A 27,978-nucleotide genomic window follows, 5' to 3' on the forward strand; every position below is an offset into this window, starting at 1 on the left:
GTCTACGCATCTTGCCTTTTTTTGTTAATATGTTGTCAAAGTTACTCTCAATTTATTACTGTAATACAGTTGCTTAGCTAAGCCGCTTGTGCATTTGTTCTGATTTGTTTAATCAGCGATCTTTGTCAGTATAGATTGGAGTTTTGATCCTTTATACTGTCGGCAACTGAAACAGTTAGCTTTTAGTAATAAACCTGTGAACCTATTACCACGGTTTGATATTTACTTATCTCTGGTCATCGAAGCACAGCTCCGCGACACCCACGTCCGACTCTAAGGGTGAATTACTGACAGGAAAGATGGAGACAATTACGCCTTCCCCGAATCAAAGCTGTGATGACGAACAGGTCCAGGGTATTTATCGCAATAGAATAGGGATATAATACCCTGGACAATCGAGGATGGTGTTAGCACAATGCACTGCAAATGTACACTACCACAGATGCTCTACCGGTATCCCCAAAGTAGTATAGTCTAAGTCCGCAGAAGGCCATTTTGGTTGATCCGGTTGATCCAAGCGGATGCGAAGGTGATTGGCTGATCCAAGTCACGTGATCGAATAGGATGACTCATGCATCAACAGCGCGTCACAGGTGAGGGGGAATGAAAGGTGTGTGTTTATAAGACAGAAAAGAATTCATAAGAAAACAAAAGTAAAAGCTTATGATTAGAGCTATGTGTATAGCGTGCTGCCTTGAATAGACAGACCGTACCCGTCAGCCCAGTTTGAATTGAGCGCGCTTGACAACTGACGTGGCCTCGTCGTTTAACCCGCGCTCGCTAGAGCGTGCGACCTGGTTTTGATGAATGCAGGGTGTGTGTTGAAAGTATAAGTACCACAATGGAGACGGGTTAAGTCAACACGATATACGTCGGGTAATGTAGGAAAAAAAACTGTACGTCTAGCTGGATCAAATTCATCTTGTACGGTCTACACGTTGTACACCACGAACGTTAGACGACCTATATAGAAAAGAAATATATAGATATAATAGATAAGACTTCACAATCAGTAAGCTAGCAGTGACGTTTAGCGCGCAAGAACGAGGTAGTCACGTCACCCTGCATTGACTATAACGCTGAAGGCAGCCGGATTTCGAATCACCCCGCGCTGCGTACTATTGTGAACCATTTGTATAGAGGGCGTTCACTTATTCAGCCCTGTCCCGACTTGCATAGTTGATGTTTCAACGCTAGCGTTTCCATTTAACGCGATGACAAATAAGCCCTACGATTTGAGTTTTAACCGTGTATCATGATGTGCACAGTTTTTACTTCAGAACGTGCTATTTTGAAAATAGATAGAAAACTGATAAGTACATGTACCAGTGTGACGGCACGAAGCTAGTTTTGTTGGGAAAGTGATGGAAGCAATCTATAGGACATTTTCATGTTTACAATACACACCCTTATTCGAAGAGAGAACAGAGTTTATCATGGAAAATTGTTTGACGAGGAAAATGTTTTATTGGAAATATAGGTTTATTCATAGCTAATGTATAGCAGAGAGACTAAGCGACCGGCCGCCCATAACAATGTCAACATACCCCGGCCTTACAATTAATGTTATCATAACAGCCTCGCCTGAAGCTTCCCATTCATAACTTGTGTGACCAGTGTCCCGTATGTATGATACGTTAGGGAACATGCGTTGTACATTTGTTATTTTAAAAGGGAGTCATTTCAGAGAGGATATATATGGGTATTCCCCCCTCATTAAACTTTTCTTTCGTTGGTGTCTATTAAACGTATCCGGTATTTAATACATTTGAATGATGTAGGAAAGTATGTGCGTGAAGATGTTGTACCTATATCCGAACACGAATGTATGACACCTTTCAATAGATCAATTACGGTTCTAACCACGACACGCAACATGACTATGAGCGTGGTTAGCAGTTCATATTTATAAACACATCGTAAATGACAGATTTCTGATGAATGAACTCGCCCGCACACATGTCTATAGGGTTATGTTCGCCCGAACTGTAAACAGTGACACATTCATAACAGGAAGGGTGTGTGGAATGCACTCGTCCTTGTAAGGGTAAAATACGCGTTTAAACTCACCATTTAAACGATGACATTACTTTTTTAGATGTATTGGTACCAGTGAGTGAGTGAATTTAGTTTTACGCCACACTCGGCATTATTCCAGCTCTAGGACGGTGGTCTGTCAATAAACGAGCTTGGACCAGACAATCCAGTGATCAACAGCATGAGCAGCGATCTGTGCAACTAGGAACCGTTGGCACGTGTCATCCGAGTCGGCGAGACTGACCAACCGATCCCCGTCAGTCGCCGATAAGCATGGGTTACTAAAGGTCAATTCTATAACCCGGACCTTCACGGGTGTAGTATAACGAAGACTATATACTAATATGCAAAAACTGAGAAAAAACAACAACAATTCATTCGTTTCATTTATTGATTCGAGTCAATCGGTTCCATACAAAGCCGTGATATACGAATGGACAATAGTGTTCACTCTGGAACATTATTTAGTCACTCATATACACATGCTGCTGCTGCTGCTCGAAGGCCCTATTGTTTAAACAGCGAGTCCATGTTTTGAAACACATTTCGCACTGTTGAATGTTTCCTTTCCTACGCTGTTTTAAGGTTGAATGGTTGTCTATAGTCTATGCTTTATCCATTGCTTGTAACGATTTCCGTCCAGGAGGTCCCAGTTTCACCATTCCTCTCACGTAGAGGGAAATTCGGCGTTTCTTATCGTTCAAACGCCTCAGTTTAGGAGGTGTTTTCAAAATATGAATCAAACTAGACGCGTGGCGTTGACTCGGCATTCTCTTCTGACTGTTAGACTGATATAGTAGTGATGGGTATTTATGCCTAATCGTTCTGCTCACGATCATCATCCTCCTCCTCGTCATCAACGTCCTTATCCTCTGCAACGCTATCAGATTCAGTCTCACTTTCTATTTCCGGCATGTCCATCAAAGGCAGGATCTCTTTCATCTTGGGTTTTAGGAGGAGTTTGATTTTATTTTTGAGAACGGATTGTTCCGTGGAAGGATTCATGTCTCCCAGGTTGTATAGCATGTTTTGAAACAGAGGTGCCTCTTTAAAGTACGTGGTATATTCCATCGCATAGTTGAGAGTACTACGCACTAGATCCTCCCACCTCAGTTTCAATCTTCTCTCAATCCATTCTTGCGTTCGTCCCTGTCGCTTGTATTGTTTTTTCTGCAGTTTCATCTTGTCATGAAACGTATCGTACACCTGCTTCCAGATGCGTTGTAACCCTACATTTTGCCACTCCTCGGCTTCCATATTAGTGAATGTTGACTTCCCACGTGGAGGTTTGACGGCAAGACCATTGCCTTTCTGGGAAGAGGCTAGGTCGTCAAAGTCACTGTCATCGTCATCACTCTCGAGTCTGGCACGCTTTCTCTTAGGTTGAAGGCTTTTGGCCGGACACCAGTGTTTGATATGTCGCTGTAGATCGTGCATGTTATCTATCAGCACCCCGCAATCTGCGCAAGCCGTGGCCATAGTGAATGATGTCTCACTACTCGTGTCTGAATCGGTTTCAATTTGCGTGAGCTGATGTTGGGGCAATCTCTCTTCTTGTGTCAGAGGACGATCCAGAGATTCTGTTGTAGTCAACTTCTCCCTACGCAGATCAGGTTCAGTCTGTGCTGTCATTTATGAGGTTAACATGCAGTCGATCCTTATCTTTGGTGGTAGGTTTTAGATCGATGGTGAGTTGTCCAAAGGGTGTTTCAGCAACCTTTTCATACATAGCCATAAAGTGATCCATATGTTCGGTGAAAATTCTACGAGCGAAGAGTTTGATTTGCTGTTTATCTATGGGGGAATGAAACAGGGTCACATAATGTGCGTTCAAAGCAATGTCTCTCGATTCCTTACCTCTCGGAAACAGATTTTGTATCAAGAGAAAGATCAATACATTCTTGTGATGTGAGGTTTGAGTAAACAGCCGCGAAATACGCTTGTCGTGCTTTGCTTCGACCAGGAAATCATCCAGGACCAACACGTTCTGTTGACGAGCATCAAAGTAATCCTCGTCCAAGATATCGTAGGGAATTCCTTTGACAAAGGTCAGCTGAGGCAGCTGCTCACCGAAGTCCTGATATAATGGCTGCCATTGAGTATAACACCAAACGATGCGGGTAGGTTGGGGTTGGATCAGGCCATGCCGGAGTACATGAGAGGTAAACACAGACTTTCCACAACCACTGGGTCCCACAACGAGCGCATTTGAGGGAATCAGGAACTTGAATTGTTCTCGAAGATCAGATATACATGGTAAATGAGGCAGCCACGAGTGGACTTGCGATGGCGGCGGCGGCGGCGGATGTGCTTGAAACGGCGGGTTGGCTTGACGCAGCGGCGGCGGCGGTGGGTGGACTTGCGGCGGCGGCGGCGTTAGCGGGTGGGCTTGTAATGGCGGGTGGATTTGCGGCGGCGGCGGCGGCGTTAGCGGGTGGGCTTGTAATGGCGAGTGGACTTGCGGCGGTGGGTGGGCTTGTAACGGCGGCGGCGGTATGCTATGTTTATTTCTCCTGTGTCGTAACATGACATCTCTCCTTGAAAACATTTTTTCACAGACCGGACAGGTGGCAACCCCCATGGTGATCCAATACGGTGTGCGATTAGAGGGTATGAAGCTTTCTTTTATACCCTTGACTCTGTTGACGCTTCAAAGCAGCAAGTGCCCGTTCCACCACAGCCTTCACCTCCGACACATGTTGTATTTTTACGGGTTGGGGTGTTGTCTTCGATTCCTGTTTGGTTGTCATCGTTTTCATTTTAGGTGGTACCTGTCTCTTCTTTGTCTTCAGCGTCGACTTCTTGGCTGTTTGTGGTTTCTTTCTCTGTTGTGATTTTCTCAACGTAGTCTTCCTAAATATATCTCTAGGGTCAAGTCTAATCTCTGATGCTTTCTTCATGTTGTTCACGTCCAATCCGTTTGCTGGCGAGAGTAAAACTGTTTGTCGGGCTACACTACTGTAGAGTTTATACTGTCTTACACGTGCAGGGATTCTTGGAAGACACTCTTTTCTCTACAGCACACTTGTGAGTATGTTAAAAAAGCGATCATATTAGTATATAGTCTTCGTCATACTACACCCGTGAAGGTCCCGGGTTATAGAAACGACCTTCAGTAACCCATGCTTATCGGCGACTGACGGGAATCGGTTGGTCAGTCTCGCCGACTCGGATGACACGTGCCATCGGTTCCTAGTTGCCGAGATCGCTGCTCATGCTGTTGATCAACTGGATTGTCTGGTCCAAGCTCGTTTATTGACAGACCACCGTCCTAGAGCTGGAATAATGCCGAGTGTGCCGTAAAACTAAATTCACTCACTCACTGGTACCAATACATCTAAAAAGGTAATGTCATCATCATTTAAATGGTGAGTTTAAACGCGTATTTTACCCTTACGAGGACGAGTGCATTCCACACACCCTTCCTGTTATCAAAGCGTCACTGTTTACAGTTCGGGCGAACATAACCCTATAGACATGTGTGCGGGCGAGTTCATTCATCAGAAATCTGTCATTTACGATGTGTTTATAAATATGAACTGCTAACCACGCTCATAGTCATGTTGCGTGTCGTGGTTAGAACCGTAATTGATCTATTGAAAGGTGTCATACATTCGTGTTCGGATATAGGTACAACATCTTCACGCACATACTTTCCTACATCATTCAAATGTATTAAATACCGGATACGTTTAATAGACACCAACGAAAGAAAGGTTTAATGACGGGGGGGAATACCCATATATATCCTCTCTGAAATAACTCCCTTTTAAAATAACAAATGTACAACACATGTTCCCTAACATATCATAAATACGGGACACTGATCACACCATTTATGAATGGGAAGCTTCAGGCGAGGCTGGTATGTTGACATTAATTGTAAGGCCCGGGTATGTTGACATTGTTATGGGCGGTCGGTCGCTGAGTCTCTCTGCTATACATTAGCTATGAATAAACCTACTTCGACATATATTTCCAATAAAACATTTTCCTCGTCAAACAATTTTCCATGATAAACTCCTGTTCTCTCTTCGAATTAAGGGTGAGTATTGTAAACATGAAATGTCTTATAGATGGCTTCCATCACTTTCCCAACAAACCTAGCTTCGTGCCGTCACACAGCTACGTGTACTCATCAGTTTTCTATTGAACATAGACATGGTTCTAACTATCTATTGTCAAAATAGCACGTTCTGAAGTAAAAACTGTGCACATCATGATACACGGTTAAAACTCAAATCGTAGGGCTTATTTGTCATCGCGTTAAATGGAAACGCTAGCGTTGAAACATCAACTATGCAAGTCGGGACAGGGCTGAATAAGTGAACGCCCTCTATACAAATGGTTCACAATAGTACGCAGCGCGGGGTGATTCGAAATCCGGCTGCCTTCAGCGTTATAGTCAATGCAGGGTGACGTGACTACCTCGTTCTTGCGCGCTAAACGTCACTGCTAGCTTACTGATTGTGAAGTCTTATCTATTTTATCTATATATTTCTTTTCTATATAGGTCGTCTAACGTTCGTGGTGTACAACGTGTAGACCGTACAAGATGAATTTGATCCAGCTAGACGTACAGTTTTTTTTCCTACATTACCCGACGTATATCGTGTTGACTTAACCCGTCTCCATTGTGGTACTTATACTTTCAACACACACCCTGCATTCATCAAAACCAGGTCGCACGCTCTAGCGAGCGCGGGTTAAACGACGAGGCCACGTCAGTTGTCAAGCGCGCTCAATTCAAACTGGGCTGACGGGTACGGTCTGTCTATTCAAGGCAGCACGCTATACACATAGCTCTATTCATAACCTTTTACTTTTGTTTTCTTATGAATTCTTTTCTGTCTTATAAACACACACCTTTCATTCCCCCTCACCTGTGACGCGCTGTTGATGCATGAGTCATCCTATTCGATCACGTGACTTGGATCAGCCAATCACCTTCGCATCCGCCTGGATCAACCGGATCAACCAAAATGGCCTTCTGCGGACTTAGACTATACTACTACTCCCCAATGGTGAGCGAATGGCAAGAAATGCTAGACTAGTGTTGACCTTTACATTTTTACCACATTATCCGCCGTTATTCCAATATTAATTCCCCATTTTATCATATCAATTCATTTCTTGATGTCGCACATTTGATTTTGTGTGTGTGTGTGTGTGTGTGTGTGTGTGTGTGTGTGTGTGTGTGTGTGTGTGTGTGTGTGTGTGTGTGTGTGTGTGTGTGTGTCTGTGTCTGTGTCTGTCCGCTTGTACTAGTCCGGACTGATGCCGATTTTATAGTGCTAGCCCGATGAGATACCATGTCGCAGGTTAACATGAATACTCCACTCAGACACAGTACACAGACTCCGAGCCGACCAGTCCTTATGTTTTGCCCCGTAATGCCGTGCACCAGGCTGGGTAACAACAAATTCCATCATTTAACCTCTTTTTGCATGACACACGGGAAGGGATCACACCACTGACCTGCCGCTCTCCAGGCAGACGGTCTCATTTCATGATAATACATAAATAATCATGAAAGGACCAATATGTGATCTTTTAACGTCTTTTGGTATGAAGCGGCCGGGGATCGAACCTACGACCTTCCACTCTCCAGGCAGACGCTCTGACAATAGACCACGGAGGAAGTCCGCCAGCTGCAATGAAGACTCGGGTGTGTTTGATGGGGAGGAACCATGATCATGTGGGAAGGGATCACGACGTAGGATAAAACAGAATTTCACATCCTCCAGGGACGAATCGCTGGTGTCCGCTTCCGAACACCATCGTCACCTCTCACGACGTGCCGTTTGTTCAGCGCCATAGCCAACGGCTCTGTGTTCAAGGATGAGAACACCAGAGGTCACCATGCGTTCTGGACCATCTACAGGGGCTCCGGATACAGACTTCACTTTGACCAGCGATGTCGCCCGACCTCTCCAAATAAAACAGGCGTTGGGCAGGCGTCTACATCAACGACTTCCAGAGACCACCAGGAACTGATCCGCCAATGAGGACTGGCCGACTTATACATACATATATATTATGCGACGTCGATAGTGTGCCTGTTTGAAAGGCAGAGGCGGTCCAACTCGATAATAAACACATGTGAATTTTTCTCGCCTAACCCTTGCTTGCAAAACGTTGTCACGTGACATATGGTCTTCAGCTCCTCGAAGTTGTGCTCTTTGCTTGTGTTTTTTACCGATAAATTAAAATCCCCGCTGGTGCCAGTTCGTTGCGTATACGCAGGAATATCATTTCATGAGCGGTATGTGATTATAATTTCGTTATTAATGAGATCGCCTCGTGGGGATTCACAGTTAGAACAGGTCCCCAGAAACATATACTGGTCATAAGAGGCGACTGTTAATTAATGGATCGGGTGGTCAGGCTATGTGACTTGATTGGTTGCGCGTCTTTGTACCCTGCGGCGTGCATCATTGTTCATAATATCAGTCACTGGATTATCTCGCCCAGACTAGATGTTTACAGGCCTCCGTCATACCTGGGATGCCGTAGACTATTGCCGGAACAATAGGCACTTATTAAATGTATCTTCATCATTTAAAACATACCACGACGTGAACGATTAATTTAGAGCGGTCAATAATGTATGTGTGTATGTTCCACGTATGTCTTTATCGGTCCACTTGGTTTATTCCGATACTTATATAATACCTGGTCAGTCATTGGTCAGTAGAGTATGACGTGTAACAACAATTATAAATATGGACAGATGTCCAAAATTCCTTTCTTTCTGAAAGAGGGGCAACTCACTTGTATGTTTCTCAGGCCATAGTGTTTTGTTTCTTTGTTTGTTGTTTGGCGCCGAACTCAGCAATATTCAAGCTATATGACCTATAAATAATCGAGTCTGGACCAGACGATCCAGTAATTGACATCATGCGCATCGATCTACGCATATGGGATCGATGACATGCATCATCCCAGTCAGCGAGCCTGACCATCCGATACTGTTACTCGCCTCTTACGACAAGCGTGGGTTGCTGAACACCTATTGTCAACCCCGATCTACACGGGGTCATGGTCAGGTGATTTTCCTGAATTGTATATTAGAAAAAGCTCAATCACTATTGGTGTCCATCGATACACTTTGAAGTTAGGTTTAATTTACAATTGGTTTACGTGTCTTTGGTGATCTATATTGATTCCCGTTGAGTTGGTAAGCTGTTCCAGAGAATTTTATTTCATTTTTTCCCCAAATACACATATGGTGGCGATGGAGGTAGTATAATAGCATAGTGGTCGAAGTGAGTGAGTAAGTGATTAAATTAACGCCGCTTTTACAATATTCCAGTTATATCACGGCGTGTCAGCTTAATGTGGGAGGAAAGCCCGAAGGGATGCAGGTGTCAGACGTTTACCACTTCGGTGAAACCCACGAGTACGGGTATGGTGCTGACAAAACTAAAAACATAATTTGGGCGATCCGGGATTCGAACCCACAATCATAGGTTTCTGGCCTGCCCAAGGGACGCAACTCTGCACAGCGAATCGCGGCGCTACAGACGACTGGGCCCCCTCCCCCCCCCCCCCCCCCCCCCCCCCCCCGCCCCCTGCCCCCAAGTGGTCGAAGAGCTTGCAATTGCTTGTGGCGATGAAGACCTTGGTCAGATTCCCAGCACCCATCCGCTCAATGCATACATGCATTCAAAACAACGTAAACGGTTAGAAATGTTATAATCGTTATACTGACCGATTAATGTCAACTGGTCGACAAAAGGACGCCGAATAATAATGGCCTGGGCCCATTTGCACAAAGCCACCTGTTGTGTAGGTGTAGGTGTAAATAGCTCTATATGATCCTTGTTCTTTTCACTATTCACTATAACACAATATATCATAATATATCATCTGTTTATTTGTGTAAAAGATTTAACCATATGCACACATGCACAAATGAATTTTTGCATGACAAAGTCTACTTGATGATTACAATCATGTACAAAAGTAACTCATTAGAGATGGCAAAAAAGTCCAACAACTGACCTAATCGACATGCTTTTCCTTTCTCAAGACACGGCTTTTAGCCTTTCATCCTTTTCTTTCTTTCTACAAAACAGAGAATGGAAGGGGAAAAGGTGCCCCCTGGCCCGTTTGGAGTAGGTCATGTACATGACGTCACCAATCAGTACACAGATGAAGGATATGATGACCAGGTAGCCAAACACTTCCGTCTGAGGGAAACCCACCACGAGGGCGAACTTCAGCATGTCTGCGAGTCTGTTTAGTGAGTTTTGAACACCGTTCACAATGCCACGTTCATTCTCAGCAACGTGTTCAAGAAACAGCTGCGTTATCGTCAAGTCAGCTATCCACAAACCTGGAAATATTAAACAGGAAATTGTATAGCGTGGGACTAAGTCTAAGGCTGTTGACAACCAACACAAAAGTTTCATAAACATATGCCGAAGAACGACTTCAACATTTACCTTAAATTTACATTAAAGTTGAATGACGCTTCAGCTGTTGGCCACAACCCCAATGGGTATTGAAATATAATCTTCTTCTTCTACTCGATCCCTCTATCCTTCTAAATTGGAAAAACCCTTCATTGCATGACACGTAAATGTTTGCTTTAACTTTTGAAATATCCGTATGAAAATCAACAGACAAGTGACAACTAGCTTAACTCTTTCTTTCTTACTATTAGAATGTGTTGAGATATTACAAGTGGTAAAAGTCTATTTTTCGGACTCAAGTTGTTTCATCATATGTTTGTACTGTCTATACCGCCTCGGGAATTCAGCTAATGGTTTTGCTCGACTCGCAAATAAATCATAAATGCTCCTTGCCAAACTTTGTCCTTTGGCTGCCAAGCCTAAAAGCCATGCACCTAAACCTACATAACCGTAAACTGTTGTCTTACCAAATCTTGCTGTGACTATTCCTGTCATCAATAACGTGACAGAAATGACGTTTGTAGTAATCGGCGGAGATCCTCCACACGACGTAGCCTCTGGCGTCACGGCGGTTGCATTGCCATTGACGTTAATGGTGGCCTTAAACGTACAGCTGACGTTAGGTAAAGCTGGACGCTCAAAGTAGTACCGAGGCTCAAAGGGACTGCCGGGTGCCCACACTGATGAAACACACAGCATCAGACAGCCTATCTGAGAACTCATCGCAAACAATCCCGTTCTCTCAAGGCCGATACGACGTCGTAAAACTGGGTAGGTAAACGTGCCGATGATACCTACTACCGCCCCTGTTGCCGTCGCCAGGCCAAGAGCACCTTCAGTTACTCCTTGAGTATACGCGTAACCTGGAAAGGGGAATATTAATCATGAATGAAACTTGTCTGAGAAAAATGTGTCTGATGTGTGAAAAAAAATCATGGCGATAAATACGATTTGGTTTTCTCCGGTAAAAATGCGTGTTTGATCAACGAGATTTGTTCCCTTCACCAATTTATGCCCAGGGGCTTCGCTTACTGAGAAAAAACCCGGGACTCGTTCAACAAAGCGATCTTGGTAGTCTTAGCTCTGTGATCGCTTTGAGAAACGAGGGTCTGGTGACCTGGTCATTTGAAAAAAAATAAGCTTCAGATAAGCAACATTCTTTCAACTCTTACAATTTGTGTTGACCAATGCATCTGGTACATTGAGTATTCAATTGAGCAGAAAGGAATTCTTTATTTAAAAAAAAGAATTCAAGTTTTTTTAAAGTTGCCTTCAAAGAATCCTGCCGTAGAAGTGTGTATCATTAAGATCATTATTAGGATCATTTCTTGCCATCTCCTGCCAGGGTGAATGAATAAGATGGACAAAAAAGAAAACAACATGGAAAACATCAACCGTTGCACCTTAAGAAATTATTTAGGCAAAATGACACTGTTCATAAAATACAACAGGAATAAGCATTTTGAATGGTCGTTCCAGAAACAGGTTCTCATTTGATGCATTGCTTTTCACAAACTTGACCCTCATAAAGATCTTTTTTAGAGTTGGTCTTCAGCGAACCATGCTTGTCGTAAGCGGCGACTAGTTAACGAAATGGGGTGGTCAGGGTCGATGCATCGTATCCCAGTTGCATAGATCAACGCTCATGATGTCAATCACTGGATTTCCTAGTCAGACTATTATTTATAGACCACCTTCATAAAGCTGGAGCTTTGCTTGGTGTGGCGTTAAACAACAAACAAACACAGAAACAAACAAAAAGTTAACATCACAACTTACCGTTGGTAATATTGTCGAATCCTAAGACTGTCAGATACAACATGGCCAAGCCAAGGCCGGCGTTGGCAACGTCATACTGCATGAACGTCCTCCACCCGGTGTATAGGGTGATGAAGGGAGAAAATGCACCCCGGAGACAAGAGGATGTCTCTTCGACCTTTTCCTGCCCTTTTTTATTGCGTTCACCCGGGATAGCCGTGTCATTAGGTTCTTTCTCGGGGAGTTTTTCCCGAATAAGAGTCCCATTTTGTTTAGGCTCTGTATCGAACAGTCCCTCCCGAACGACCGTGTCATTTTGCGTAGGCTTCGATAGGGATGCGTCTGTTAACGGCACCAGCTCTGTACCCTTTCCAGCGTAGTACCCCTTTTCGTCATCATTGTCCACACCTAAAACATTTCTGAAATGATTAGTTGCTGGGTGGTTGTGGCGTTCATTTCAGTAGAATAAAGGTACTTTGGGACGTATCACGTAGTATTCTGGGATTTGGGGCTGGGCTGTTAGAGACAGCAATTGTTTTCGGTCACCGCTTCAAGACGCAGAATTCGAACAATTGAACACAATTTTACAACACCAGGACACGAAGCACGACCAGTGAACCATCAATCATTTTTGTAAAACCTGGAGCAAATTCTTTTGTCGTGTATTTTCTGGAGCAAAACATTATATTCCACAAATTCACCCATAACCCAATAACCCCATATCTTCCCACCCAGCTCATCAGCCATGATCAATATCGGAACAAATCTCCGTATCTGAAAATCATTTAAGTATGCTGCCTCATAAAAATAACTGGTACAAATGACAAAAAAATAGTAAACATGTAATTTCCCTTTCTGAATAGATTTAGGATAAGAACCTTTGTTTCTGATTTTGGCCTTCTGCAGGGCAGGCACCGTATCGTACACCTTCCACAGTAGGTAGTACTCCAGGAACACAGTGCCCAGGTTCCAGGCAGCCATGAAGATAGCTCCGTTCCTCAGCTCGGTGAAAAACATGATCTCTCCCGTCACCACCGGTGCCAGTATTGTCGCTGCAAGGTCGATCCGTCTCATGGTTGCTGTCATCTCTGGTAAAACCAAAGATGCATGTGTACAAACCATTTACTTGTTAATGATATCAACAATGTCGAGTTACAGATTTGCTTACCTTTATTGCATTCATTTCACAACCTGGTCTTACTTTCTTTCATGTTTCTAAACTTATTTGTCATTTGAGGCATTTTGCGAACACCTGGTGTCTTCACTGATGTTTTGTGATCCATTCATATAATTCTTGCAGCTATTTTACTTCACGCCAACTGGAATCTGTTTCAGTGGATAATAGCTTTCAGTTTCATTCTTCATCCGGGTCTCACCATGTTTACACTTACTCCACATCCGATACCAGCCTATCCAGAATACACGTCGAGTAGACAGTGTTAAATCTCACCTGCTAACCTGTCCACGTCGTTACCACATATTTCCACAATCCAGTCCCTCTCAATCGCAATCATTCGGGCAGTGCTGCTCAGATCAGCTAGGATCGCGAAGACGATGATGACAGCGAAGGATACTTGTTTCAGACCACCGTGCCAAATGGGGGTGATCTGGTCAATGTAGGACAGATGGACACACACTGCTAGTGCACACAGGGCCACGAAGAGATTCTGGAGGACGAGGGACAACTGGGCAGCTGCAACAGTCGACAAATAATAGTCATAATCGTACTCATAATCATAATCATCATCAAACCAAGTCGACCGAGAAACCACATTAACTTAGGACAGTACCCGAAATAAAACGCATAAGATGCAACCGTTCATATAATACAAAATGGTTGCAAGGAGGAGAAAGACGACAGCCAGACTAAAGTGTATTTCTAAAACACACAACTATCAGAGGTTAACAAAGCTGCCATTTTGCCTTTTCTATTTAATGCTTGTAAAACGACAAGAAAGATCAAAATAACATGTAGAACATCTCACAGTGATACAAAACCATCAGCAAAATTGCATTATTGATTCTAAAGTATCAACAATCAAAAGTTTAATTTTCCTGTCGCATATCGGAAACATACATACTATCTATATCTAAGTAAATACATTAATTGAAATGCTTTTATTCACGATTGAACCAATAAATGAACTTAATTAGCTTCAACGGGGGTATCCGAGGAGCTTAGTAGGTATGGGAACGTTAGGTCAACCGTAGTATGACGTAGATCATTCAAAGTGTGCTAACAAGGTCAACTAAGACCAACTTTGGTTATATTGAGGTCATGCATGGGTTCACCTGGTTCGTCGAAGGTTTTAAAATCGAAAGCAAGCTTTGTCAGCTCGAGAGAACGACATCCCGAATACCTTCAGAATTAGTTCAGTATACCCGAATTGCACATGAACACATTTAAAAGCAGAAGTAACTATGATCATATAATTATTTTGCAAACTAAATATTGATAATAATGGTGATATGGGCTTTATAGGTCAACCTATGTACTGTTTGTCGAGACAGACCCGGTTCTGTCAATGCCACCTTTCCCTTTCAAATTGTTGTACATAGGAACACACGAATATGACACTTATTTGACACTTCACCAAAACATTGTTTCAAAACCATAAAGCTTGCGACTCAGAATTTAAATATAGATTTATTTATTTTAATATGTTTGTATTTCAGTTGAGCACCACCTTAAGAGTTCACTATGTGTCTTCGCAGATAGGGGTCTTGATTTAGTTCTGCTAAAATACACATGTCAATATGATGAAAGGAATCGGTTGACAGTTTCGTTTGTCGTCGACTATACGTCTTTCACAACTAGGGGGTTTACAGTCGGGATCGTCGTATCCGACGTTATGGTTGGTTGTGTTATATTCTGTCTGAGAATAGAAAGCCCATTCGCCATGTTTGTTGGACCGTTGGACAATCACGTTGGACCTGATGTTTTCAAACGCTTAACGCTTAACGCCGCCTTGAACAAAGCTTCTGTTATATCATTTTGTGGTATCTGCATGAGAGAAGAAAGCCCGAAGTCACTTCTGAAACCCACGAGCACGGTTATGGTACTTAGAGACCTTGGATAGACTCCTGGAGCGACTAAGGGGCGCAACCTTATCGGCGGCTGTTTTTTAAAAGTTTTGAAAGAGTAAATTTGCAGTAAAATTAATATCCGTTGAAATCAGCCTTAGCTCAAGCCGTGGGCTAAGTAATTCAACCAGAAGAAGACAGACACCAGTCGAAAATGTCCCCCATGGGCATGACTAAACAATCTGGAATGACACCGCAAGAGAACCGGTCAGAGATTCAATCCTATTTTATTAATAGTGTCAATATGTGGTCGTGTCCCTTTATCATTCTTTGATTGGCTCTGTCGAACTTTAAGAAGGAATATTGATATAAACAGCCTTATTGTCAACTTTACGAGGTTTCGGTCCAACTACAACGATTTTGTTACAACTTAGTTAAAGTAGGTGCTGTAACGTATTTGGTTGAGCTAAGGAAACCCAACTTTTCAACAAAGCTGACAGGTGGTTACATTGTGTCAATAATTTGTTGAATTATGTGTCATGATACTATGTCCCTTTGAAAGCAGCACTGGAACTTTGTACACAGTACCATACACAGTGACACACTGACCTTTAAGCCGCGCTGTCTTGTCCACCCAGTCTCCTATCAACGCCCCCAGCAGCAGGATGGACAGGCCAGTTGACAGACCGTACGAAGCAGTCAGCTGAAGGGAGTTGGGCGACAGCTCGATCAGAAACAAACCAGTACCAAACCACCACATCTGGTCGCCCTGGTTATAAAGACATGACACGGATGCTATAAAGCTATTCTGGAGTAACCAATTAATAAGATAAGATATGGTTAGATAAGATAATAGTTTATTATCCTGAAGGAAACACAAGGTCTCAGCTTACTAATAAAAACACAAACAATAAAATAAAAGCGACATAACGATTTCCATATTCATTAGAAATCTCTGCCAATAACAGAGTCGATTGTACGATTCCGACTCTATCATGACCATGTGTTTATGAATCACTATTAAGTAATGATGATACGAGGTGTTCGCGAAAGGATGACCCTATCCTGCCCCACCGGTGGCCCCCGGCACAAACACATGCAAAGACAAGTCAATTGTTCACCTGAAAACACGGGTATGGTACAAGTCTCTTAAACAATTATTCATTACAAACATTATCATAAAAGCTAGTATTAATTGTAGTAAATGAATTCCAGGCCCTGTTTGCTCTGTTACATATAGCATCAATTTTAAATTGAGAATTGCCATGAACCCATTCGCCACCCTGGTTTTGGAATAAATGTATTAAAATGTAGAATATGTAGTCACTTCATAGCCTTCATAACTAATATATGGTGTTAATCGGACTACATGCAGAATATAATGTCATGCACTCTTGATAACCGTTCCCTTACTTATTTTCCTCAGCATATATGAAACTTACCCATGTTGATAGAAAGTGGCTGAAATATATCAGGGAGTTGGTGCTGGTCAGGACACTTTTCACGCGGCCTTCAAGAAGACAGCATATATAGGTAATAATAATCGCATGCAATGATTTCCGGGGACTTTTTAAGAGACGCTGTCATATCCAAAAGACAATGTTATATGCACGAATTGACGTGCGCAATAACTTTTCCAACGACTGTCAGGATGTAGACCTGGGTACTTGTTTATACTCGACACGAAGTCATTATTACAGATTCGAAAGTTCGAGCTTACGTATGTTCAATTTGTAACAATTCATTTTGATGTTAGAGTTCCGTTATAATATTTAAATGTATAATTGTTCAAAGAATAATGTTCTCAAAACACATCAGACCGATTAAACCCTCGCTGATTCTTCAGAGATGACAGTTTTGATTGATGAACTTCGAAAAATACCACATTATAATAAAAGAACTAGATCACAATTTGTGTTGAAGCAAAGGTCTGGTTACACTTGTTGACTACAATCGACTTCGTCATATCCGACTTCATTATAACCGACTTTTTTTATATCCGACTTTGTCATATCCAACTTTGTTATATATACAATTAATGTGAGGTGAGGTGAAATGGGGTTTAACGTCGCGAAGTATATATATAGTGCGTGTGTCTGTTTGTACTTGTCCGGACTGATGTCGATTTATAGTGCTAGCTCACTGAGATACCATGCCGCAGTTTAACATGAATACCCCACCCAGACACAGTATACTGACTCCGGGCCAACCAGTCCTTGTTTTAGCCCCTTAATGCCGAGCGCCAGACAGGGTAACAACAAGTACCATATTTTAACGTCTTTTGATATGACGCGGCCGGGAATCGAACCCCGGACCTTCCGCTCTCTGGGCGGACGCTCTACCACAAGACCACGGAGGCGGTCTACAATTAATGTAGAAAGTGCATTATGTTTTCTCTTGGCTATTAACACCCTGGTCCTCGTACTGTCATTTAGTAGGTGAATCATTGTGCAGTTACCCTTAATGGACACACAAACAACGGACTGTCCTAACTGTTCCGTGATAATTCATAACGTTCAATCGGTTCTTTCCATTTTTATGTATAATGCACAAACGTCGATGGTGATAATTCATAACGTTCAATCGGTTCTTTCCATTTTTATGTATAATGCACAAACTTTCAATGCATTTCAAGAAATGAACAAAGTGTACAACGTGGTCTCAAGGTAATTATGATACGAGCCAAATTAAATTGTAATTCACAAATATGTTAATTTGGTTCTTTTGGTTGTGTTCAATATAGTTAATGTAAGATGAATAAACTCATGGCCTACCTGTCACAAGACCAGTCTGTTCAGACACTTTCCGCCATCCATTTGTGTCCGCCATGATTTAGGCAAATGGCTACCTAAGTTGCAATACTTCCTCTATGAAAACTACTGATACTTGTCGCCTTGAAATCTATATTGTGTTATGACTAATGCTACTTGATATGCATGACAATTATGATTATCTCAACCGTGAGTCTGAATCATGATATGTTGGTGTAGCTGTGGCCATAAAGAAATTACTAATAGATGGACAACATTCCTCATTACACACAATTAGAACAATGTAATTGTTCCGCTCTTTAGGAGAAAATATAATGTTTTCACTACAAATATATTTATGGAAAACACATACAATTATCGCCTGTTTATCTCAGGAATCAGGTTTGATGAAGATGAAGAATACAACAGCCAAACAGGGCTCCCGTACATGTATTCTTGCTTTCGCGTTCTTTTAATAAAAGATTAATTATTCAAAAGCAAAACATCGCTCACGTAATGTAGCTTCCCAACTCTCAATTTGCAAGTTCATTTGTAATTATTATTTTATTCAAATTAAATTCAGAAAGATATGATCTGGTTTCAGATTGGTGTCAAATATTTGTACTAATACGGGAACATGTGTGTCGAGTGAGTGTATTGAGTCTGTGACTGATTTAAGAATTGCTGTTCACTTTGTGTGATTTCACTGGGGTATGAACCTTCGTAGAATTCGGGCCAAACATTGTCTACAGGTCGTCGCAATCTCCGACGTCCATACGTAACTTCATATATGGGACGTCTTACTCCGCCGTCACATAGCTGGAATATTGCTGAGTTGAGTTTTTGAGTTAAACAACAGACGACGTGTTGTAATGCTGACGACTGCAGCTTGAAAGTACATTTACCCACTCATTCACTCGATTCTCCCGGTAGTCGAAAACATTTATTCTTTATGTGGTAAGCGTTTGTGTAGAATATATGTAGATTTACATTCTCAAATAATCTATCGCTTATTGTTAAACTCGGAAACATAAAGAACCTAAATTTAAAGAAATGTTTGTTAGGACGTAGCAGTATTGATGTATGTGCATATAGCGGTATTAGCGGGCATTTTGGTTCAACTCGGATCCGTGAATACGCTCTTCAAAAAAATGAAACACACAGGTAGATTTTTAGTAAATTTATTGTACCTAATAAATATTTAACTTAATATCAAAGATACAAATATGAAATTTTGGAGCTCGATAGTCACATGTTGTCGTTGTACAAAGGCATTAAAAACTGTTCATTGTCATATCACATAAGGCCACAAGGTTGTGCAGAACTCAGTGTCTCGTTTGACCTCCTCGGGCAGCATTCACGGCTCTGACTGGATAAGTGTACGAATTCTGTCCTGCGGAATTCTGCGCCATTCTGCTTGTAACGCGTTGGCCAGTTGTGGGAGTGTCTGCGACGGGTTCTGACGTTGACGTACACGTCGATCGAATTCATCCCAGATGGGTTCGATTGGATTGAGATCTCGACGGCCAGGGCAGGACGTTGATGTAGGCATCATGTAGGTAGTATACCGTGACACGAGCTGTGTGCGGTGGAGTGTTGTCCTGTTGAAACAGCTCCCTCTCGCAGTCAATGATTGGAAGAAGGTGAGGTTGAAGAATTTGATTCATGTAGCCATTTGCTGTCAAATGTCCCTAAACCACAACCAAGTCAGATCTCCTTGTGTAGGATGTGGCCCTCACCACGACACTACCGCCACCGAATTTGTCGAATTCACGTACACAATGTTGGGCAAAAAGCTCATTTCGACGACGCTAAACACGTTGTCTTCCATCTCACCGATGAATAAGAAATCGTGATTCATTGCTAAATAATACTCGTCTCCGGTTTCTCAAATTCCAAGGTTGAAGGTATGGCACCAACGCAAGCGCCGCTGTCGACGGATGTCTTAATGTGGCTCATAATCATACTCACTCATGTTGTGATTTCTAACTTACAATCTAAGTTCCTGGTACCATCGGATATTTCAGAAACTGTCCAATTATTCCCATTCACGCACACATTAACACATCCGCCGTTTGTCCAACACTCCTTCAACACTAGATGTGTAATAATACATAAACCGGAACGTCGACATACATCAAAAGGTTTTTTATTAATCCACAACAAAACAGTAATTCTCCTGCAAACATTTGTCATCGAGCTAAATGGATCGGGTGGTAAGGAACGATGACTTGGTGGATTTTGTGTCATCGTATCCTGACGGCTTGGGACATTGGACGTACTGTCAATAACTGGTTTGTCTTATCAGTAACTTAACAGACCACGTCACTTGCTGGAATATTGCCGTCTCAGTTGTAAACAACAAGACGTGTTTTCAGAAACAGTTTGCAACCTGACCTAATCAAAAACATTATTCTAAAATATTTCAAGAATTGAAAAACATACGGGAGCAACCTTCCAATGTTCATGTGCTTGATTCTGAAGCATGTGACCAGTCCAGTTCCTTGACCTCATTCTTCAGACCTTCCACACTGAGAATGGCAAGGAAGCAGATGACCTCTGGCTGACCTTGTATAGGTCATATACAACACGTCCCCTATACATATGCATACAAACGATATCATCACCAGGTAACCGAACTCATCCGTCTTTGGCAGGGCCACCACCAAAGCAAATTTCAACATGTCCATCATCCTGTTCAGCGAAGTTTGAACTCCATTGACGACGCCGCGTTCACTCTCTGCCACGTGTTCAAGAAACAGTTGAGTAATTGCCAGGTCAGCAATCCACAATCCTAAAACATCACAAGAGCGTGATTAGGACAACACATATCTTATGAAAATAACTCATAAAATTTTGACATGGTGTCGATGAATTTCTAATTTCTGACTAAGTCGATAGGATCGAATTTTTGATTATGTAGCTTTAAACAATATCCCAGAAATGTTCTTCACGTTCCAAGTGGGGAATCGAACCCGGATTTTCTGTCTTGTAATCTTTATGCTACTCCACCGCCCTTGGATTATCTAAGCACCGGCGGCAATTGTTTTCGAGCCGAGAGGCGTGATATAAGCTCAAAATATGTCTCCCACACCATGTACACAAAAATAAATAAGATCATGATACCAATTATATATCTCACCAAATCTAGCTGTGATAATCCCCGTTATCAGAAGAGTTATGGAAACGTAAGACTTCAAAACCAATGGGGTGGTCGTTGTCATAGCACCCGAGGATCCTGACACCGTCATGTTGGTCAACGAGGTACAGTTGTCGCCTGTCTCATAAGAAAATCCGGAAACATTTCTCGATGTTAAGTGTGTTGGCGATGTACAGTTGTCATCGGTCACATTGGAGGGGGAATCATGGTGTAAGAAGAAGATGGGGTCAAATGGACTGCCAGGTAACCAGACAGACACAACACACAAAAACAGACAAGCAATCTGTACTGTCATGGCAACCAGACCGGTTCTCTCTAGCCCAATGCGATGTCTCAAAACTGGATACACCAAAGTCCCAACAATCCCGATGGCTGCGCCCGATCCCATAGCAAGACCAAGCAGTCCTTCAGATATTCCTTGGGTAAACGCATAGCCACTGGTGACGCTATCAAACCCTAAGACCGTCAGGTACATCATCGCAAGTCCAAGGCCGGCGTTAGCAACGTTATACTGCATGAACGTCTTCCATCCAGTGTAGATGAGGATAAGGGGAGAGCACAAGGTTCGGATGCACCCACAGCTGGTTTCTTGCCTTGAGTTGTTCTTGGTTTCGTTGATCGTCACATGACCATTTTCCTTTGCTTCAGTGGGCGTAGCAGTTTTGGGGAATCCCGATTCTCTCAGTGCTATGAACTCGCTGTTCTTCCCAGCATATGTTTTGAATTTCTCTCCTGTCTTGAGCGCATCCAGTGATGGTTTGTGATCCGATTTGTCAGTTGCATCAACTAAAGAAGGAAAATGTAAAAACGACAGTTGTACCGATATTGTAATATCGCAATAGTATTTTTATACCATTGTAAAACACCCCTCGATGGTCATCCAAGATTCCAGCTATACCATGGTTGCTTATCACTGACTGAATCTAGACAAGACAAGCTATTTGCTTGAGTTATTTTCAAAAATGAAATAGTAATCATGGTACACGAGCATTCTGGGGATACCTTTCCACTGATGCTACTCTTACAGGGTCATTATTGGACAAATAGGGCAATGATTGAATGGTTTAATGATTCATTTTTACCTATTCGGCTTCAAATGGAGTTTCTAAAACTGAGAAACCGTCACTAAGGAAGACGCCCGGCGAAATATATTCGTACCTTTTTGCCAGTATTTCTCCTTCTGTAAAGCTGAAACTTGATTGTAGACTTTCCTTAGCAGGTAGTACTCCACGAACATGGACACTACGTTCCAGGCCGCCATGATTAAAGCCCCGTTCCTGACTTTGAAGAAGTACACAATCTCCCCAGAAGCAATAGGGGCGAGGATCTGCGCGGCCAGGTCCATCCTCCTCAGCGTAGCTGTCATATCTGGCGTCCAACAAGCGAGATAGTGAATGAATCGGGGTTTACAAAAATAATTTGTTCCAGAATAAATTGGAGGTTTTGTTCCTCTTGTTTTACCCCCCAAAATAACAATGTACAGTGAGCATTCAGCGTTCTGAATATTTATGTTTTGGATCCCAAATATTTGAACTGACAGAAGAAATTGTTTATCATATAGGATAATGTAAATCAATGTCGAGGTGATTGAGTGAGATGGGCCAGGGAGTCACGGGTAGGGTGCTCAGAGACCAAGGATCATAATGGGCATTAAGACCAACAGCGATGGTGTACAAATTCTGCATGGAATTTACAACTTGCAAAAGGCGATAAAGTCATGAAAATGTTTCGCATAATTTAGCGGATTATATAAAACCTACCGTGTGAACGATTTTTAGGCTATAAATAATGTTTGTATTAGTCCGGAAAACAACATCAGTTTTGTCACCTGCAAGTCTATTGTTGTCTTCTCCGCATATCTCTACAACCCAGTCCCTTTCAATGATGAGGATCCGAGCAGCACTGCTCATATCAGCAAATATAGCAAAGATGATGATGGAGGCATAGGACAGCATCAGCAACCAGCCGTTCCACAAAGAAACAATAGGGTCCCGAAACGAAAGATGTATACACAACGCGCATGCGCAAAGTGCCACAAACGTGTTCTGTAAGGCCAAGGAAACCTGCGCTGCTGCAAAAGAGGGCAATGGGCTGTTGTTTGTCTTTATGCTTCAGCGTTTTTCTTAACAAATCTGACTCTGTAAATATGTAAATTGGAACTGACAGTGCACACCATGGTTCAACATGAAGTGTGGCCAAAAGCAAGGATGCTTCGTTTCTCCACAATTTCTACATCAACAACTAAACGACGACAAATGAGAGTGCCTTGGGGTAAATATCACTTATAACGAGTCTGTCAGTATAAATACTGATGCGAATGACGTAATGATAATTACTGCAACAGAAAATGATATGATCCTTCTACATGAAAGATAATCCACTTTAGAACCAGTCACAGAAACATAGATGTGATTATTTGGCTGTACCTATTGCGGCGATGATCAGTTACAGGTTACAGGCATCCTCTTAACGGAACACTGAGACTATCAGTCGCCAAGTTGCCAATTTCACAGACACTCCAACGAATCCACATTAGCTTCCAATAACCAACAAAACAAAAACGAAAAAAGTCTCACATGCATACAAGGATGTATCACTAAACTATGATGAAATCATTGACAAATCTGCTTCCATCAATCAAACAAAGCTATCAGTACTTTTTCTACATTGTTAATCTATGAGAGACAATGGAACTGCCCGCTAATCTATGTCCAGTAGACGGTGGAGCTATACGTTAACTCTATCCAGTAGATAGTGGAGCTACCCGTTAACCTCTATCTACTTGATGGTGGACCTACCCGCTCATCTATGTCCTGTAGACGGTGGACCTACCCGCTAATCTATGTCCTGAAGACGTTGGGGCTGCCCGTTAACTCTATTCAGTAGACGGTGGGGCTACCCGTTAACCTCTATCCACTAGATGGTGGACCTACCAGTTTATCTATGTCCTGTAGACGGCGGAGCTACCCATTAACTCTATTCAGTAGACGGCGGAGCTACCCATTAACCTCTATCCACTAGATGGTGGACCTACCAGTTTATCTATGTCCTGTAGACGGCGGAGCTACCCGTTAAAATTCTATCCACTAGATGGTGGACCTACCAGTTTATCTATGTCCTGTAGACGGCGGAACTACCCGTTAACCTCTATCCACTAGATGGTGGACCTACCAGTTTATCTATGTCCTGTAGACGGCGGAGCTACCCATTAACCTCTATCCACTAGATGGTGGAGCTACCCGTTAATCTCTACCCACTAGATGGTGGGCCTACCAGTTTATCTATGTCCTGTAGACGGCGGAGCTACCCGTTAACCTCTATCCACTAGATGGTGGACCTACCAGTTTATCTATGTCCTGTAGACGGCGGAGCTACCCATTAACCTCTATCCACTAGATGGTGGACCTTCCCGTTAATCTCTACCCACTAGATGGTGGACCTACCCGTTGACCTCTATCCACTAGGTGGTGGACTTACCCGTTAATCTCTATCCACTAGATGGTGGACCTACCCGTTAACTCTATCCACTAGGTGGTGGACCTACCCGTTAATCTCTATCCACTAGATGGTGGACCTACCCGTTAATCTGTGAGTTCTGTCCACCCAGGTGCCTATGAGAGCCCCTGCCAGGAGAATGGTCATCCCTGTAGCCAGGCCATTGACTGCAGTGAGGAGAAGCGACGTCGGTGACAGCTCTATGAGGAACAGCCCGACGCCAAAACACCACATCTGATCCCCCTACAATAATGATTAAATGTTAGACACTGTCGAAATGCGGTCTGTGAATATTCAAGTCCGGACAAGACCACCCGAGCGACCACCCGATCCCGTTAATCGCCTCTTACGACACACATAGTCGCCTCTTACGAAAAGAATTGGTTGCCGAAGACCAATCCTAACCCGGATCTTTACCGTGTATAGGATTAAACGTTATATTGTACAACACTCATGTTTGTTGAATAGATTTTTCTGTAAATGTATTAGGAGATAAGTTTAGATAATGTGTTTTCAGGTTTGAGTATTTGAACGCCGAAAATTTCAAAAGGCCTGCATACTTTACCAAGGAGGAAAACTTTAGAAAGCGTCATTTAAGTAACCAAATGTGTTCGCGTATGAATAAAAATTAAGCTGTGTCTTAACACTCGCATTTTAAAAACTTATTACAACACACAATTTCTAAAAATTCTGATTGTAGATATTTTCAGGAAGCACTTTCCAGTAAATGAACTAGATCAAGTCTCTTTTCCAAGTTGCTGTTCTGAGGAACATAAGGAAATATAAGGAAAGAGTGTAACAAAAAGGAGAAATAATCATCTTGGGTCATGGAATGTCTCATGAAGGTAGAAAAAGTGGTCCTTTTTATTTATGACATAAATATATAAAAATAGCATTGCAAGTGCTAGAGGTGAGGTGAAGTAGGGTTTAGCCTCGCGTTCAAGATGCTTGTACATATATATCAACGTGCATTGCAGGTGTGAGCATGTCTCTTTATGGAATTTTACATAATGATTTCAAGTTGGCCAAAGAGGCAATACTTTCAACCGATCAGATTGTGGAACACACCCATTCGTGTTACATTGCTATCTTGTTATTGTAACTTACCCATGTTGACAGGAAGTGGCTGCAGTACACCCGGAAGTTGATGCCCGTCGCAGTATTCTGTTTTTGGCCTTGAATGACAACAGACAACTTTTTTTCATTTTTAATCATCCATACATGCAGTCAATATAAATTGTAAGACTCAAGGAAGAATTATTATCTAATACCACGTGCAAGTCTTCAGTGCTAATTTAACTTGTGTTACCACCAAGATACCTGGCTATCTATTGCTGCTGCTGCTGCTACTACTGCTACTACTACCACTACTACTACCACATCTCCACTACTGCTACGTTCACTACTACTACCACCATCACCATAATACCCGATTATCTACTACTACTGCTACTACTACCACAACGTTCACTACTACTGCAAGTACTACTACTACAACCACCATCATAATACCTGATTATCTACCACTACTAATAACCTAATCCACTACTGCTACGTTAACGACAACTACTACTACTACTCGTACTACTACTACTTCTACTACTACTACCACTACTACTACTACTACTACTACTACTACTACTACGAACACCACCATAATACTTCATTATCTACCACCACTACTAGACCGCCCCCGTGGTCTCGTGGTAGAGCGTCCGCCCGGAGAGCGGAAGGTCCGGGGTTCGATCCCCGACCGCGTCATACCAAAAGAGGTTAAAAGATGGTACTTGTTATATTATTACCCTGTCTGGCGCTCGGCATCAAGGGGCTAAAACTGGTCGGCTCGGAGACAGTATACTGTGTCTGAGTGGGGTATTCATGTTAGACTGTGGCATGGTATCTCAATGAGCTAGCACTATAAATCGGCATCAGTCCGCACTAGTACAAGCAGCCACACAAACACACACACGTACATGCACGTCGCTATATAAGTGCAATAATCTTGGACGCGACGTTAAACCCCATTTCACCTCACCTCACCACCACTACTACTGCTACTACTACACCTCCAATACTGCTACGTTCACTATAACTACTTCTACCACAACGACCACTACTACTATTACCGCTACTACTACTACCACTACTACTACTACTTCTACGACCACCACCATAATACCTGATTATCTACCACCACTATCAGTACTACTTCCGCACCTCCACTACTGCTACGTTCACAACTGCTAATACCACCACCACTACCTCTGCTACTGCCACCACCACCACCACAATACCTACCACACCTCCACTACTGCTACGTTCACTACTACTAATACCACCACCACTACTACTGCTACTGCCACCACCACCACCGCAATACCTACCACACCTCCACTACTGCTACGTTCACTACTACTAATACCACCACCACTACCTCTGCTACTGCCACCACCACCACCACAATACCTACCACACCTCCACTACTGCTACGTTCACTACTACTAATACCACCACCACTACTACTGTTACTGCCACCACCACCACAATACCTACCACATATCCACTACTGCTACGTTCACTACTACTACTACTACAACAACTACAACTACTACAACTACTACTACTACTACTACTACTACTACAACTACAACTGCAATTACTGATAATGATGAGGGACCAACTATTTGATATTCTGGGATGTGGCTGGTTTTTTATTTGGGATTTATTATTCAGGACTATGAGCCTGGTTCTTTTTTTAAAAAGACACTTGCAACAATGTCATTTTTGTGGCAGGCATTTTTTTACAGTATCTGATGGAAAATTATATTTTTCAAGAATTTTCGGGGACAATATATTTTTTCGATAAAATCCACACACACACCCCGCAGATCATTAAATGAATGGTCCCTAAGAAGAAAATGAAGTCGCTACGAATACGGCTACTAATAATTTCACTTCTACCTCTACTACTTCTACCACCACCACCACCAACAACAACAACAACAACAACTACTACAACAACACTACTCCAACTGCATGCATGTCGAGTATGTACTGATGAAATTGAAATTAGGTAACTGAGAGCACCACTATGATGGGAATTGACTAAAATGAAGTCCATAACTGTGTTAATAATGTGTAAATACTTTATGCAGAAGGAGCGTGTGTGTGTGCCTACTCACCTGTAATAAGTCCGCTATCTTCTGATAATTTGTACCATCCATTTTCACCATTTTTAGAAATCATAATAAATTCTCAACACTCACGAATGTACAGTTCAGCTGAAAAAGTTGATTGCTGCTAATACTAGCCTGACATATCGCGAACAACGTTT

The 27,978-nt window shown here is 42.5% G+C and overlaps 2 protein-coding genes across 3 annotated transcripts; both read right to left on the bottom strand.

The window, feature by feature from the left end:
• Positions 1 to 9,898: 9,898 nt before the first annotated feature.
• LOC124110722 (solute carrier family 40 protein member 1-like) lies at positions 9,899 to 18,117 on the bottom strand. 2 transcript variants are annotated; one of them, XM_046470085.2, is made up of 8 exons: positions 18,014 to 18,117; positions 16,682 to 16,749; positions 15,849 to 16,008; positions 13,666 to 13,908; positions 13,094 to 13,303; positions 12,237 to 12,623; positions 10,925 to 11,320; positions 9,899 to 10,378 (listed from the first exon to the last, which is right to left on the bottom strand). In XM_046470085.2, the coding sequence occupies exons 1-8, from the start codon at positions 18,066 to 18,068 to the stop codon at positions 10,068 to 10,070; spliced, it is 1,830 nt and encodes a 609-aa protein (XP_046326041.2). In that variant the 5' UTR covers positions 18,069 to 18,117; the 3' UTR covers positions 9,899 to 10,067. The 2 variants fall into 2 exon arrangements, with proteins under 2 accessions (XP_046326041.2, XP_046326042.2); XM_046470086.2 differs by lacking the exon at positions 16,682 to 16,749 and having other exon boundaries at positions 18,014 to 18,099.
• Positions 18,118 to 19,474: 1,357 nt separating this feature from the next.
• On the bottom strand, positions 19,475 to 27,965 carry LOC124110725 (solute carrier family 40 member 1-like). The gene is made up of 7 exons (XM_046470088.2): positions 27,827 to 27,965; positions 25,752 to 25,819; positions 24,728 to 24,887; positions 22,978 to 23,220; positions 22,308 to 22,517; positions 21,132 to 21,935; positions 19,475 to 20,783 (listed from the first exon to the last, which is right to left on the bottom strand). The coding sequence occupies exons 1-7, from the start codon at positions 27,888 to 27,890 to the stop codon at positions 20,500 to 20,502; spliced, it is 1,833 nt and encodes a 610-aa protein (XP_046326044.2). The 5' UTR covers positions 27,891 to 27,965; the 3' UTR covers positions 19,475 to 20,499.
• Between the last annotated feature and the right edge of the window lie 13 nt (positions 27,966 to 27,978).

Source organism: Haliotis rufescens, unplaced genomic scaffold (genome assembly GCF_023055435.1).
Source record: "Haliotis rufescens isolate VD_foot unplaced genomic scaffold, xgHalRufe1.0.p SCAF_10, whole genome shotgun sequence".
NCBI classification, from domain to species: domain Eukaryota; kingdom Metazoa; phylum Mollusca; class Gastropoda; order Lepetellida; family Haliotidae; genus Haliotis; species Haliotis rufescens.